Source organism: Mesitornis unicolor, unplaced genomic scaffold (genome assembly GCF_000695765.1).
Source record: "Mesitornis unicolor isolate BGI_N332 unplaced genomic scaffold, ASM69576v1 scaffold11561, whole genome shotgun sequence".
Lineage (NCBI taxonomy): Eukaryota > Metazoa > Chordata > Aves > Mesitornithiformes > Mesitornithidae > Mesitornis > Mesitornis unicolor.
In genome coordinates, this window is record NW_010165811.1 from 52,465 (window position 1) to 68,190 (window position 15,726).

The window sequence follows — 15,726 nt, forward strand, 5'->3', positions numbered from 1 at the left end:
GTCATTTAAAGATGAGCACTTTTTTCCTTGAGCAGCTACTACTTGAATAAGGAATTCAAAAATTTCAGGCTTCTGCCTGTTCTGACAGTTTTTTCCTCCCCAAAAGCAGAGGAAAGAATCTCATTACTTCTCACGAATCCAGTAACACTGCAGTAACTGCAAGCTTGCTTTCTTGAATTTTGCAGTAGGAAAGATGATATTCATGTTGCTTAACTCCGTGGCTGAATAATTTAAGTACACTTGACATGAATTGAGAATGCTAAAAGCAATGTTTGTGTAGCAGGCTTTCACACACCAGATATTTTAATGGTCTAGAATTTTTTCAGGACTTCTTGCATGTAAATTATTCTCTTCTGATAATTCAAGTAATTAAGGAGTTGGGGGAGGGAGTGAGGAGTGTCAAAAATTACTTCATATATAAAAGTAGGAGCAGTTAGAACATGAAATTGTAGCAATAGAGGTCAGGAAACCTTGCCCGCAAGCCACTCTATTGTAAATCTGTGGTGTGTTCTTTGGTATTATAGAATCACAGAGTGGTTTGGGTTGGAAGTGACCTGTAAAGGTCACCTAGTCCAACCCCCCTGCAATGAGCAGGGACATCTTCAGCTCGATCAGGATGCTCAGAGCCCTGTCCAGCCTGGCTGTGAATGTTTCCAGGGATGTGGCTTCTACCACCTCTCTGGGCAACCTGTTCCAGTGTTTCACCACCCTCATCGTAAAAAAATTTTTCCTTATATCTAATCTGAATCTACCCTCTTTCAGTTTAAAACCATTACTGCTTGTCTTATTGCAATAGACCCTACTAAAAAGTCTGTCCACAGGTTTCTTAATAAGCCTCCTTTAAGTATTGAAAAACCACAATAAAGCCTCCCCAAAGCCTACTCTTCTCCAGGCTAAACCACCCCAGCTCTCTTGGCCTGTCCTCAACAGAATTGTTCCATCCCGCTGATCATTTTTGTGGCTCTCATCTGAACCCATTCAGACAGGTCCGTGTCTTGTTCTGAGGGCTCCAGAACTGGACTCAGTACTCCATGTGGGGTCTCGCCAGAGCTGAGCAGAGGGGCAGAACTGTGTCTCTCAACTTGTTGGCCATGCTTCTTTTGCTGCAGCCCAGGATGATTGACTTTCTGGGCTATGAGCACACATTGCTGGCTTATGTCCTGTTTTTCCATCCACCACCCCAAGTCCTTCTCAGAGCTGCTCTCAATCCATTCATCTCCAGCCTGCATTGATACAGAAGGTGGCCCTGACACAGGTGTAGGACCTTGCAGTTGGCATTGCTGAACCTCCTGAAGTTCACTTGGGCCCTCTTCTCAGGCTTGTCCAGGTCCCTCTGAATGGCATTCCATCCCTCAGGCATGTCAACTGCACCACTCAGCTTAGTGTCATCTGCAAATTTACTGAGGGTGCACTTAACTGTCCATGTTATTGATGAAGATATTAAACAGTACTGGTCCCAGCACAGACCTCTGAGGGACACCACTTGTCACTGATCTCCATCTGGATGTTGAGCCATTGACCACTATGCTCTGGATGTGATGATCTAGTCAATTCCTTATCCACCAAATAGTCCATCTCTGTAATTTGGAGAGAAGGATGTTGTGGAGAACTGTCCAGATAGATGACATGTCTAGCTCTTCCCTTTTCCACCGATGTGGTCACTTTATCACAGAAGACCACTAGGTTGGTCAGGCAAGAAGGCTGGCGATAATAATTCCATCATCTCCCTGTACCAACATTTCTCTTTTTTAAGTGAGGGTTGAATTTAACTTGCTGACTTTGAAAAAGCAATTTGATAACCTTACACAGAAGGCACTAGAGGGTTTCAGATTTTCTTAGCTGTTTTTACTGACGTTGCCTTCAAAGTATTTTCATCATCTTTTGTTCATGAGTGCTTGTTCTCTTGTTACAGTCACTAGGTTTCCCCGACCGGTATCGCCTCTTCAGGATGTGGCCATCATCATTGGGAGCCGCGAGCAATTAGCAGTGTTGTTGCAACTGTATGACTATCAGCTAGAACATGAGGGTACCACAGGCTGGGAGACTTTGCTATGGGTAGTCAATCAATTGTGAGTTAATTTGTGTCTTGTGATTCCTAATTTTAAAATGTGTCAAAATTAATAGTTCTTAAGCTTGATTACGTTTAGCAGATATTAAACATAAGAATTTTGAGTATGATTGTGTTTAAGAATTGTTAAAAAGGGAATGATTGAAACTTTTTTAGGTGTCTTAATTTTCATAATGAATTGACTTTGATTTTATTCAGAAGATATAAACAACCTAGCAGAATGTGTAGGTAACTACTTCCTCCAGAAAGCTGTTTCTTTCATCTTTACACTGGTATAGTCAGTTCTCTGTTGAAGATCGTTATATTCTGAATATCTCATGAAATACACTGTTCTTGAGTAACAGATGCTTGAAAATATAGGTCACACTTTTCTAGCACTTAAAACCTTGCTTTCTTCAGGGATCAGGGTTGTGTAGAACATGTAGATAATTTTATTAGAACAGTATTTTCTGTGTGTGGATGTATATTTATTAAGATAAGCACTAAATCTATAAAAATATAACTGACAAGAAAGATCAGAGTAGTGTTTAATATCCTTCTGTTTCCTGATTTTTAGGCTACCACAGCTTATAGAAATAGTTGGCAAGATCAATGTAGCATCAACTGCCTGTGTCCATGAGTTCTCTAGATTTTTCTGGAGACTTTGTAGGACATTTGGGAAAATTTTTACAAACACTAAGGTAAGATTACTGCCTTAAGTATTCTACAAAAAAGTACCTTTATTATATATATTCTCCATATTTATGGTGTGTCTGTATACCTGGACTTTATATGACCATTAGTATTTACATGTCACGCTGATACTTTCCCATAAGTGCATTTAAACCTGTTCTTTTTAAGCCTCTCTTTGCATCCTTTTGATTTCTGTTTTTGATTATTTTGTTATGGCCTTCTCATCTTGCCCAACAAGCATGGGTTCTTTTTTTTTATACTCTATTCTTCATATTTGCTTTGTGAATGGCATAGAGAGTGAGAGATACCACCTTAATTCTAATTATTTTCTCTCTTCAGAAGAGCATACTGTTCAATGGGGTGCACATAAGTACTCCAGCCTGTAATTGATCGGAAATTTTAAATTCCTGCTTTTTCTGCTTGAAACACTTTCTACAGGTGATATATAAACATTTCTATCGAGGAAATACATATTTTTTTCTCAATAATATAACTTCTGAATATAGTTAAAAATATTTTAAAGGCAAATTATAAAACATGAGAGGATTGCCAAAAGATTACAAAACAGCATTAGCATTATGTGCTGCCTCCATAGAGGAGATAAAAACCAGTCTCTGGTCTTTGAAAGCCCCTTCTGGAAGTTATCTTTAGAATCTTTGATTCTATAAAATTGTTCTGATACTGATTATCACAGCTATGTTTTGGAAGAGAGCACTTCATGGACAGCGAAGATCTAAACCAAAACTTTTATTTTTTTATTAACATACAGCTTGGTAAAACTGTGAACTCTAGAGCCCAACTAAGCATTGCCAAAAGACTTCAGCTTTTGGTATTGGGAGTGCTAAATACTGCTACCTCAGTGTGGGTACTCGGTAGAAATTTTTACTCTCTTATATCATACTTTCAGTTTTTGTAGAAGCTGGCTATGCTTTTTAAAGGGGTTTTTTTCTTTCTGTACCTTCAAAATGTCATTTTTCTGTTTGCTTGGGTATTTTTTTATTCCTAATTTTTTCCTAAGTTAATTGGCACTGGTCACAGGTTTTCTTACATGTGATTCATCATCCTTTGTATAGGTAAAACCACAGTTTCAGGAAATCTTAAGACTGTCTGAGGAAAATATAGGTAAGTAGCTTTTTAATTAAATGAATAAAACTTGATCTTAACTGCAGCTGGGGGGAAAAAAAGTCCATCTCTAGTTCAAATAACATTTTCAGACTGCAGTTCTTGAATTTGTAATCTTTCTGAAATGTTGGAAATCTAATCTTAATCTAAATATTTTATTTATGTATACACATATATAAAATTATACGTGTATGTAATATATATTATATGAAATTATACATGTATATGTAATAGATATACTACATATATAGTACATATATGTGTATATATATATATATGTATTTATTATACCTAAGTTCTTCACTGTGTTTCATTAGATTCCACAGCAGGTAACGGAGTGCTAACGAAAGCCACAGTTCCCATCTATGCAACAGGGGTCCTTACGTGTTATATTCAGGTAAGTTTGTTTTTCTGGGTTTTTTGTTAAATGTATAATAATACCTAAAACTTATTGTACAAAACCCCCTTACTGTCTTATTTGTAAACTCACAGTGCTCTTGTGCTATGAAGATAAGTAGATACATGGGCAGCTGTAAATACTTTTTAAATACTTTTTAGAAGCAAAGTTTTCTAGTTAGGTTGTCTACTACATTTAGATGGCAGTCATCAGTGTTAAAACCTGGATTCAGTAAATCTTAAAATGGCATCTGGCATCTTCACCACTGCTGACTCTCAGACACTGACAGCTGTTACGTGCCTTTATCAAAAATATTCACATTACTCCATAAATGTCTTCTTGGCCATTTAGCTGTGACGTCTGCAAACATAATTTTCAAAACTTACTGAAACAGGTAAGCAGGTAGATTACCATTTTGGGCATAATTGGAGTCTTAAAATGTTAATGTTACCTAGACCTAAAATAAACATTTCATAAGTAATACTACATAAGTAATACTACCTAATCCTTCAGTAACCAGCATTTATGGACTGATGTATACGTAGTTTTCAGGAAAGAACAAATACTTCATCTCACAAATGTTTAGTAGACTGTGACCCATCACAAAATCTCAGGAGCCATGAAAGTATTTAAGTACTCTTCTTAAAAGTGTCTTCAGTAAAAATGATTGGTTAATTCATGTGTGAGTATGTGCTTAGTTGATGAAATACAGTCTTGTGTTTGCTTTGAACATTTCTGAAGTTGGTAAGGAGATTGTTAAAGGCTAAATCTAGTTTGTTTTCATTCATAGTTTCTCTTCTGTAGCTGTAGGTCATCTCAACCGCAGCAACTTCCACTGCATTCAACCTTGTGCACTCTTCTTTCAGGAAGAAGACCGCAAGCTGTTAGTTGGATTCTTAGAAGATGTAATGACCATGCTTTCGCTATCCCATGCTCCTCTTGATAGCCTGAAAGCTTCCTTTGTGGAACTGGGGTAAGGAATATACCTTGGAGTTGACTAGATCTAAATACATTAGAAGTTTTTATTAAAAGCTGCTAATTTGGCTGTAATTTTTGTAACTGTGATGCTTCAAGTGAACAAAGCGTATACTTGATTTTTCCCTTGGTGTTTCACAAAGTTTGAATTTTTTATCTCTAAATTAAAAATGTAGCGATTAAAAAGTAAATAAAAAACAAACACCAAAACCAAACCAAAAAAGTCCACAAGAATCAGTCATTGAGAATAAAATGGAAAGTGATTTTCTGTTTTCCTTATTATTATGGTGTTTTCTAGATACATATTTGAATTCAGTTCAGTGCCATAATTCATTGAAAATTATATTTTTAAAGTTGTGGGGGTTTTTTAAAGTGAACTTCAAAATGCAACCTGTTTTCTAGACAGCAACATCTTACAAGTCTTTTAGAATTAAATACGTGTTATGTATCCTTCAGAAAGAGTAAATGTTGGAGTTTTAGAATTGCTGAGCAATGGATTCTTGAGACTACATTTTGTAGGCAAAGAATCTATTCAGGATTTGGGAAGTTTTTGGTTTGTTGTGGGGGTTTTTTGTTGGTTGGTTGGTTGGTTGGGGTTTTTTGTGGGTTTTGGTTTTATTTGGTTTGGTTTTTTTGATTGTTCAACTGCTTTCTTTTAGTGCGAACCCAGCTTATCATGAGCTGCTGTTAACTGTCTTATGGTATGGAGTTGTCCATACTTCTGCTCTTGTTCGATGTACAGCTGCTAGAATGTTTGAGGTAAGTGTTGTTCAAACCCTTTTTTACACCTTTTTAAAACTAGAATGTATTTCTAAAAGCACTGATTCAGATAATGTTGCTGCATTCTTAAAAAATGACAAATGGCTTAAATAAGTTGTGTACTGTGTGATGGAGCAGGAAGTTGTTGTGCAGTTGTTTCTGTATCTGTTCTCTGTTCAGCAGCGCATCTCTCATTAAGCAGTTTGTCATTAGCCACTTGCAAATGTTTCTTGCAAGTAGCTGTGTCTGTGTTCTCCGATCTGCTGCTCGATTGTTGCATTCCGATTACTGCATGCTGGAAAACATTTTCCAATTACGAAAATGCACGTCATTGCAAACCTGTGTTCAGACCAGAATTAAATATGTTGTCAAATGTCTTTGCTTAGGTCTGTAGATAAACACAAACAAGCATTTTCTGAGTTTTAACATTTACTTTTGCTATTCAATGCATCACCAGTAGCCTAATTCACAAGTTAGCAGTTTTCAATGTGTTTTGTGTGTACTTGTACACTACATTGCATTGTAATTCAGACTAGTTTCTATTGGTGCCAAATATGGTCGTAAAAATGTTCATTTAACAAATTACGTATTTTTTGTAAAAAAATTAAAATAATTTACAATTACTTCACTTGCCACATAGTGACAGTTTCATCTTTCCCTTAACATCTATAAATTTGTTCAGGAAAACTGTTACATTTAACTAGTAAGTTTGCTTTTATTTCTACATCATGCCTTTGTTTCATCAAGTGTTAATTAAAATAGGCGAGTACAAAAAATCTGGGGCATACTCCACATGCTGAACAAAGAGATTACCCTTATTTTTTTCATGTTGAAAAGATACATTTCTATGTAACCACACTATCAATCACAGTCCACTTCTGCCACCTAGTATCCATTTGCAAGAATAAGTCTCCTTTAGTGTTCTTGACTGCAATTCTGTGAGTCCTTGCAGATAAACCACTAAACAAGCACTTTAAGACACATCCTGAGAGTTCAGTTGAAAACATCCAACCTCGCCCTTTTTTTTCTCTTCTTTTTTCCCCTCTCCCTTTAAAAAGGAGGTGGCAAATTTTGGTCACCCTTACAATATTTTTGAGTTGCTGTTTTGTTTTGATTTTTTTAAATCTAACCAGAACGTTGCGTATATTTTATATTTGTAAAAATAAAAGTCACCTTTGTAAAGAGATGGCAATAGTTAGTTTTACTGTTGGAAGATTCCTTCATTCAAGGAATTTCTGACATCTCGGAGGCTGCTGGATGGCAAAGCTCAGCGATTCGATAATAAGATAGTGTGTCACCTGCAGGACAGCTATGAGAACTGTAAAGGTTCTGAGCAGCACAGTGCTCTGTACAGCAGCACAGAGACTGCCGTGCTGATTTGGAGCCATTCCACCCCTTCTCCCCTTCGAGGGCAGGAAGCTTTGTGCTACCATTTTTAAGGTGTAGTATGCATACGTAGTGATCACACAGTGATCTAGAGGAATCAAACCAGGATAAAAATTTGTGTTGTCTGTTTCACTGTTACCTTACACGCTGCTCCATGGCTTTGCCCATCCAGCTGTTTCTGTTGCTTCTGTGTTAGTGTTTTCAGTCAGTAGTTTCGTATTGAATGTTGATGCAAATGGATTTGATTGCTGCTGGTTTGAACATGAAGCACATAGTTGAGTTATAAGCTTTGCTGGTCAGCTTAGGTTCAAGGCTAGAAACACATCTTCAGAATGACACTTGACTTGTAAAGAGAACTTGTAAAGAGTTCTTCTGTAAGACAACAATGCTGTTTACCATGCTTTACTGTAATTAGAAGTGTGGCAGCTGACATAGTCATGAAGCTGAAATAATTCTAAGTTGTTTGCTAATTATACAAATCCCAAGCCTTTTTTTTTGTAAGCAGTACATTACCTCTAGGCTTTTCTTAAAATTAAGGTCAGTAAAACACAAGTGCCTATTTTTTTAAAATAGGAAACAGTAAGCTTTCTCTATTTTGATCAATGGGAAAATTGGTAAATCTGTGTAGGAGAGTAAGATCATTGTAGTCAAACACTGAGCTGTGTCCTTAACAGCTGTTGGATGAGTAGCCCCTAATATCAACACATCAGCACTTTAAGTTGTTGCCACTGTAAATAATTATGAAATGTGTTAATGTTAAAATGCAGTAGTTGAACTGACATTCCTAATACTTGCTGGATAACAAGTATAGAAAGTTGCAGCTTTCCCCCTCCAGGTGCTTTGCTGCAGTATTGCATATGTTCTTATACAGCAAAGCAAGTCTCTCCCCATTCTTCCTTCTGCAGTTATGATCCGTAAGGCCACAATGTGTTCAGTGCATGTGTGCACCCGTGCATGCACACACAAATATTGCCTAATAAAATTACTGCTCTGTATAGATGGCTTCTGAAAAGTCAGGTTTCTTCTGATCTTTCACAATTTACTTTGGTTTAAATTCAGAAAAAAAAAAATGCTCAAACAAATAGCAGAATGTGAAACTTTCTCTAGTTAAAGGGTGTAAATATTGCCAGCTTTTAGTACTGTGTGATATACTCACAGCTATTGCTTTTCCCACACCCTGTGTATCTTATGTGTTCTCCTGTTACGTGGCTGGGGGAAAAAGCACTAGCATTTAACTTGTGTTTGTGGTACAATTTGTGTAATTGGAATATTGTTAAATATTAAGACATTTCAAATTTCTCACAGAAACTACTGATAAGCTTTTTATGTTTATCTCCTAAAACCAGCAATTATGTGCAGACTTCCTTACACAAGATATAAAATGGAAATCTCAAGGCTTTCTCTTTTATTAATGCAGACCAGCAAAACAAGGTGTTTTTTTTTTAAATATGGAGAAAGTTTGGAACTTGCATTTCTGAAAATGTGTAGGTTTTCATATGTAGAAAACATCTAAAGGGCATATACTACATATGCAGCAAATGTATGCTTATATATAGCTACATAAGTAATGGGAAAAAAAGTCACCTGGGAGCATCTAATTTCAAACCATTTCTACATACACATTTGGGATGTATTGCAACAAATACCTCCTTTCCTTTGCAAGAAGACTTGGTGAAATGCATTCCATGGATAATCCAAGGTTTTCTTCCTGCATAGACTAGCAAGGGAAACTTAGGAAACTTCATATACAGACTGCTCCTATGGGAGTTAAATCTAAAGTACTCCAGAATAACGTTGAGGAAAGCTTAGGGGCATTTGGGAAGGTGCTGTCTGTCACATTGTAAAAGGTCCAAAAGGTATCACTCAGTGTGGGAAAGCTGTATGTGTTTGGCCTAGCTAAAGACATCTATTTTGCATGTGACAGCCACCTACTATAAGAAATACCATCCCACTGAGCTAGCACAGCATTTAGATTAAACTTACAAACTCAAGTTGGCATAGTTTTAGTATTTAATTATACATCATTATGTGTATAATTATAATACATAATTATATTAGTATTTGAATTCTAATACATAATTACTTGCTAAACTTTTGAGTTCAAGTTTTAAAATAGCTGAAAATTGAGCAAATGTCATCACATTGTTGAATTTGTCAGATTTGTGCTGATTGCCAGACCACTTCAGCTTTCTTCATGCCTTTGCATATATGAAGCACTAGTGTAGCAGAATTTGCTTAGCTTCTAATTTTGGTTTGCTTTTTGTGTTTTTTCTTTCTCTCTCTCTTGGTTGTGCCGTTCTTCTTCCCATGATACTGTGCTCGCTCTTTCCGTGCATCACCTGTGATACCCCCCTGCTCCGACCATTCAGCTGTTGGTGAAGGGGGTACATGAAACTCTGGTAGCTCAGAGAGTTGTTCCTGCTCTCATTACTCTCTCCAGTGACCCTGAAATGTAAGTTTCCTGACTGTCTTATATACCTAGCATCCCTCTTAAACCTTGGTAAGAAATAACCGTCAGTTCTATTTCTGTTCTAGCTGAACAAAAATTGAATTACTCTTAAATAAATAAAACTTTCAAATCACTTATTTGTAAACATAAAGTTTACTGCAACACCTAGAACTAAACTGAGTAAAATAGCTGAATAAACTTTGAATAGAAAACTTAAATCAATGTCACTTATTTTTTGTAAGTTTTTTAAAATATTGAATCATATTCTCAGTTTTGAAATTTACTAACATCATTTCTAGCAGAAAGCTGGATATTTATATGTTCTGTAATTCTATCAGCTTTACTACTGTAAAATTAAATGCATTACTGAAATGCAAAGTAGTTTTGGCTCATCTAAATTCTGATAGACACCGTAGTACTTAATTTGCTGGACACTCTGATGTGATATTTCTTCCAAGCTAAGGAGGGATGCTTTGCTAATCTCACTAGCAGGTTGTTACTAATAATGCTAGAGCATGAATAGAGTCTTAATCGTTTTAATGTCTTGTGTGGGTGACTAAAGCAAGAGAAACCCCAAGAGTCTGCCTGCCCATCCTCAGTCACAGCTAACCCAGTTCTTCAAGTTTACCAAACCATTTTTTATTGCATGTTGACTGGTTTACAGCTGACTCTTCGAGGCATGAGTGAAGCCTTAGTTGACAAGCGGGTTGCTCCGGCCCTTGTTACCTTGTCCAGTGATCCTGAATTGTGAGTTTCAGATTGAGACCTTGAGTTAATCCTGTCTGTCTTTTTCCTGGTCTGCTTTTTTTGTTTTGTCATTGCTAGAAACTAATGTAACTTGAAGTACTAATTTTTAAATTTTGCTTTGTTTTTAATTGATTTTATTCTTCAAGTTTAATGCATTTTAAAGACACTTTTTTTTTTTCTGTTGTAGTTCAGTGAGAATTGCAACAATTCCTGCTTTTGGGACCATCATGGAAACCGTTACTCAGAGAGAGGTAAGATACCTGTTCTCAGGCTGTTGTTTCTGTAGCATAAGAAGTGGGTAATTTTTTGACAAATCCAGAAATCCAGTAATTTATTAATGAACTTGGAGGGGGAAAAGGAGCTTATAAATTATTTCTTGCTTTGTTATGTCCTCTTCCAAAATGCCTTCCAATTTCGCAATGATTTTTTCTTTATCTTGGAAACCAACTGTCTTTTAACTAATAAAAACATTTCCTTCTAAATATCAAACTAATCATAAACAAAGAAAAACAGATATGTGGAGGGAGAGGCCTGTGCTAGAAGATGGGAAATCCCATGCTCGAAGTGGTTTTTAAAACATTTTCCAACACAATTGAGAAATCCGAGTCCATTATTTCCAAATAAAATAGCTTTACTTTAAAATACTAACCAGAAAGTCATGATGAGATTCAGTTATCTCCACATAAGTATATAGTGCCGTTTTAGATGCTTGGCTTCCAGCCACTTTAGAAGGGCACAAGTCTCTTGCAGTTCCTGTCATATCTGCCAAGATGGCATTAAAAGACATCATAGTGGTATAACTGAAGTGATCCTTGAGGGTAATATAGATCTGCAATTCCTCCTTGTTTTTTAAATTATGAAACTTTGGTAATAGATCAGAATTCTGAAAAAGACACGCAAGATTCTGCTGTAAGCAGTAGAAATACAGTACTTTGTTTTATGTAATAACTGTACAATGACATTTCTTCTTAAAGTCCTCAAAACTTCTTGCAGAGCTTGCATTCTTCCTGTAAATTTCAACATATTCTAAAAGAATGTGTTTGAGGAAATGTGAGTAAGAAGTCAGCGATGACTCACAAGTACTTGGAAGATGGATGTTACAATTTTGTAGCTTGGAATGCATGCCTGTAATCAGTTTGGGAAGAACGCTGGTTTGTTACCACACACAAATTGTTGTATCCGTTGCACTAGTTATAATAAGCCTTAGAGTACAGAGGTGATATCACCTTCCAAAATGTATCAGAAAATATTATTTTAACAACTCTGGATGAAAATTAAATATTTGTGCTTTCAGGGTTTTTTTAGCCTTTAGTTGAAGAAATTTTACTCTGATTTTGTGATGTTTACTTTTGCATCAGTCTTCTACATAAAATTTTTCAGCATACTAATTGAGATTATGTTACTGAAAACATAATGTGAATTCAGATCTTAAACAGGAAAGCTCCAAAGGGATTAATAGTAAGAGGGAAATTTTAATAGCAGGTAGAAAATGTGAGTATCAAAACTAAGAAAACCTCAGGAGGAAACACTGGCTCTATATGCACATGCCTATAAAGACAGATCAGATTAAAACACTTAACAGTCTTTAAAATGTAGAGCTGCATCAAAGAGTTTGGAACATCCTGTCAGAAAAAAATGGAAATTAACAGAAGGTCCAAGGTTTATAATCTGAAATACAGAAGATTATGGACATACCCTGTATTGACCATAACTGTTTCTAGCATCTTCATTCTTTTGTGTACTTTTTATTTCTCTGGGAATTTTTAAGCTTCTGGAAAGAGTAAAAATGCAGCTGGCATCTTTCCTGGAGGACCCTCAATATCAAGACCAACATTCTTTACATACAGAAATCATAAAAACATTCGGAAGAGTTGGACCTAATGCTGAGCCCAGATTTAGAGATGAATGTAAGTTGCATCAATGGGAAGATCCTCCCAGTCTTCCTCTTTCTGTCCCAAAATTAATATGTTGTTTATATTGATTTTTTTCCCTTGTCTTTACAAAAAGTTTGATGAATACTCTTTTTCTCAGAGTTTGATATGTCCCAGTGTTTAAGACTTTGCTGATATAACTTCCACGTTACCTAACATTGTATATATAGAACACCAGCACATAGTGATGAATGATTTCAGAGCTGGAGGTGACTGATCAGATGCTTCAGATGCCTGCAGTTGCCACTTGGCAACTGTTTAATGCTAAACAAGTCTACAGAAAGCAATTTCAAATACTTATGCCAGTATTTATTTACTTTTACAGTTGTTATTCCACACTTGCACAAGTTAGCCTTGGTCAACAACCAGCAGTCTGTGGACTCTAAGAGGCTGGATATCGCTACACACCTGTTTGAAGCCTACAGTGCTCTTTCCTGTTGTTGTATCCTTTTTTTTATGGGAAGTTTAGCTGTTGATTCTCCGATGGGGGGCGAAATTTAATAAGTGAGAAATAACTAAGTTTGTCTCTGAATGTGTGATGTAAAATAGGATCTGCTTAGTATAAAGAATAGCTTTTCACATAAGGGAACTGATAAAAAACAAGCCAAACAAAAAAAAACCCCAACCACCACAAAACCAAACCCCTTGATCTTAATCACTAACTTAAAAAGAAAAAAAAACATAAAATATGAAAATAATGGTATGGATGTATGAAATACATGAAGGTAAATATGTTTAAGACACCTCCTTTTTTATTAGTCCTTAAGTGGCACATGCTGTTCTGTTTTCTTGGGTTTTGCTGCTATAGCTTTTCCCAGTGTTCAGTAGAATAAAATTATATCATTTCCGAAGACAGTCCTTATAATACCTTAACAACATGGGTTTTAGTTATTTCAGAGGATTTAATGGTTAATCACTTTTTACCAGGACTGAAGTGTTTACGAACTGACATGGAACACCTCTCGCCAGAGCATGAGGTAAGCAGCCGTGTTTACGAAGTATGAGATGCTGGTGACAGCAGAAGTTGAAATGTAACGATATTTAAAGCCAAAAGTTAGAGGTACTCTTAAGTAGTATCATAGCATTGAGGGGGTTTTTGAAAAGGAGTAGGTCACATGATTTAAAAACAGTAAAAGAACCTAAAATGTAATTCTAAGCCAATGTGTATAAATAGATAAATACCTGAAGGGAGGGTGCAAAGACGACGGAGCCAGGCTCTTCTCAGTGGTGCCCAGTGACAGGACCAGAGCAGTGGGCACAAATGAACATCATCTGAATTGCCATCTGAACATGAGGAAACACTTTCTTACTATGAGGGTGACCAAGCACTGGCACAGGCTGTCCAGAGAGGCTGTGGAGTCTCCATCTTTTGAGATATTCAAAAGCCAACTGGGTTCGTGGCCCTGCTTGAGCAGGAGGGTTGGATCAGATGGCCTCCAGAGGTCCCTTCCCACCTCAACCATTCTGTGAATTGTAAAAAGCAGATCATAGTAAGCTGACAGGACAACATGGGAGCTAACAAGATCTTCCCTTATAGAAGGACCTTACACAAAGTACAAGAAGATGTGGCAGGAGAAGCAGACTTGAGAAACTAAAGAATTTGAGCCATATGCCTATGCCCTTTTTTGTAAATACTTGGAGAGAGTGAACACTAATAGAGATTGAAACACGGGTATTAAGATGTTAGATACTAAATCAGTAGTTGACAATGAGAGACATAATTTAGTTGCATGTTGGGAAAATCTTGACAGTATGAACACTTCAAGTGATGGAGGAAAAGATTTAATAAAAATGCACAATTTTTCTGGGTTGTGAAGGTTGATACTGCACTTCAGGAATTACCTTGTACTTAAGAAAAGTAATTGCTTTTCCTTATGATTGTAAAACTGACATAATTAACAATAATATACTCTCTAGGAGTTTTAAGTCCTTGTACTTGGTAACAAGGTCCCTTCTTCCAGTTATGTTTTCAGTCTAATAACCTATAGTCTCATTCTTTTATATTCTCTATATTATTATATCATTCTATATTATTTATGATATGTGCAACTGGGGATTAATTAATTTGAGCAACTTTCACACCTAAAAAGAATGTGGTTTCAGAGGACTGAGCCAGAAAGCACAGTAGTGACCTGAGCATTAGTCAAAGGTGACAGAATTATATTTCCTTGCGCCAGGCAGCACTAGAGGAGGTCTGGCAGTGATGATACTCGGTGTTCAGAGAGAAGTGGGAGATATATTGTGTTTTGGGAAGTCTAAGAATATATCTGAACACTGCAGTAGGCAAAAGTTTGATTTAGTGTAATTTTCTTTGTTCTGCCATACTCACCAATGGGTTAACTAATACAAAAACCTCTACTTCACTTTTGCATAGTACTTAAAGCAACTTCTGACGTTTAAAGGCATAGTCAGTTCAAAAGACGCCCTGAATTAGAACAAAGGAGCTTATTTGATTGAGTTTGAGTCTTGTAGCCAGAGAAAGAAATGAAGGCTTAAATAGGCTTATAAATAAATAGATAGACAGATAGCTGTCAGTCCTCCTTTACCACATTCTACCTCACTGTGATTGGCTTCAGGCACGGTGCCAAGGGTTTTATATTTTACCCAGTGGGAAACATAAATGTAAAAATATTTGCTCCTGCTCCAGTGTGTTAGAAAACTCACTACAGCTTTCACTGTTCAAATGGAAATCTGGTGCTTAATCAGCTCCTTGCTACAACAGGGTATTTGTAGGCACCATGATGGAGACTTCTGAGACTCCCTTAGTTGTGGTGTCTGTCTTTCAAGCTTTCTATCTTAAAATTGTTTTCTGAATTAAATGTGATTTACTGTTTCAAATAGACATTCGCATAAAGAGAAGTAACCCTTTTCTAATTACTTTGGTCACTGTGGTGGTATTTATGATTGAAATGGTGTATCAGTACGGTATTTTATCATTCACAGAGCTTTAGCTCTTGTGGCTATAACATCAGTACAGAGTTTATCACCATCTTGGAAGTGTAACATTTGCAGAATTGGCTTGTGGTCCTATTGGGCAGCATTTACCACTTATCCCTCATATTTGCTTTCCTTTCATTCATATAAACAAAAGTGCAAGTTGAGCATTTAAGCCAAAGCCTCTCATGCTTAAATAAACATTTCACCTTGTGCAGACATTTCAGATATTTTGCCAGCATCTCTAATTCTGTGTCACAGAATCGCTCGGTTGCAAAAGACCTCT

General features: G+C 36.5%; 1 protein-coding gene across 1 annotated transcript in view; it reads left to right on the forward strand.

Annotated features, from left to right (window-relative positions):
- KIAA1468 (KIAA1468 ortholog) overlaps window positions 1-13,483 on the forward strand; it is a gene marked incomplete at its 3' end in the record, with an annotated part of 56,381 nt that extends 42,898 nt beyond the window's left edge. Inside the window, exons 18-28 of the mRNA XM_010194760.1 lie at window positions 1,913-2,069; window positions 2,625-2,748; window positions 3,814-3,862; window positions 4,180-4,259; window positions 5,126-5,232; window positions 5,894-5,993; window positions 10,493-10,575; window positions 10,763-10,826; window positions 12,344-12,482; window positions 12,832-12,948; window positions 13,395-13,483. Coding sequence (XP_010193062.1) covers window positions 1,913-2,069; window positions 2,625-2,748; window positions 3,814-3,862; window positions 4,180-4,259; window positions 5,126-5,232; window positions 5,894-5,993; window positions 10,493-10,575; window positions 10,763-10,826; window positions 12,344-12,482; window positions 12,832-12,948; window positions 13,395-13,483 — 1,109 coding nt within the window. The remainder of the gene's footprint in view (window positions 1-1,912; window positions 2,070-2,624; window positions 2,749-3,813; window positions 3,863-4,179; window positions 4,260-5,125; window positions 5,233-5,893; window positions 5,994-10,492; window positions 10,576-10,762; window positions 10,827-12,343; window positions 12,483-12,831; window positions 12,949-13,394) is intronic.
- Between the last annotated feature and the right edge of the window lie 2,243 nt (window positions 13,484-15,726).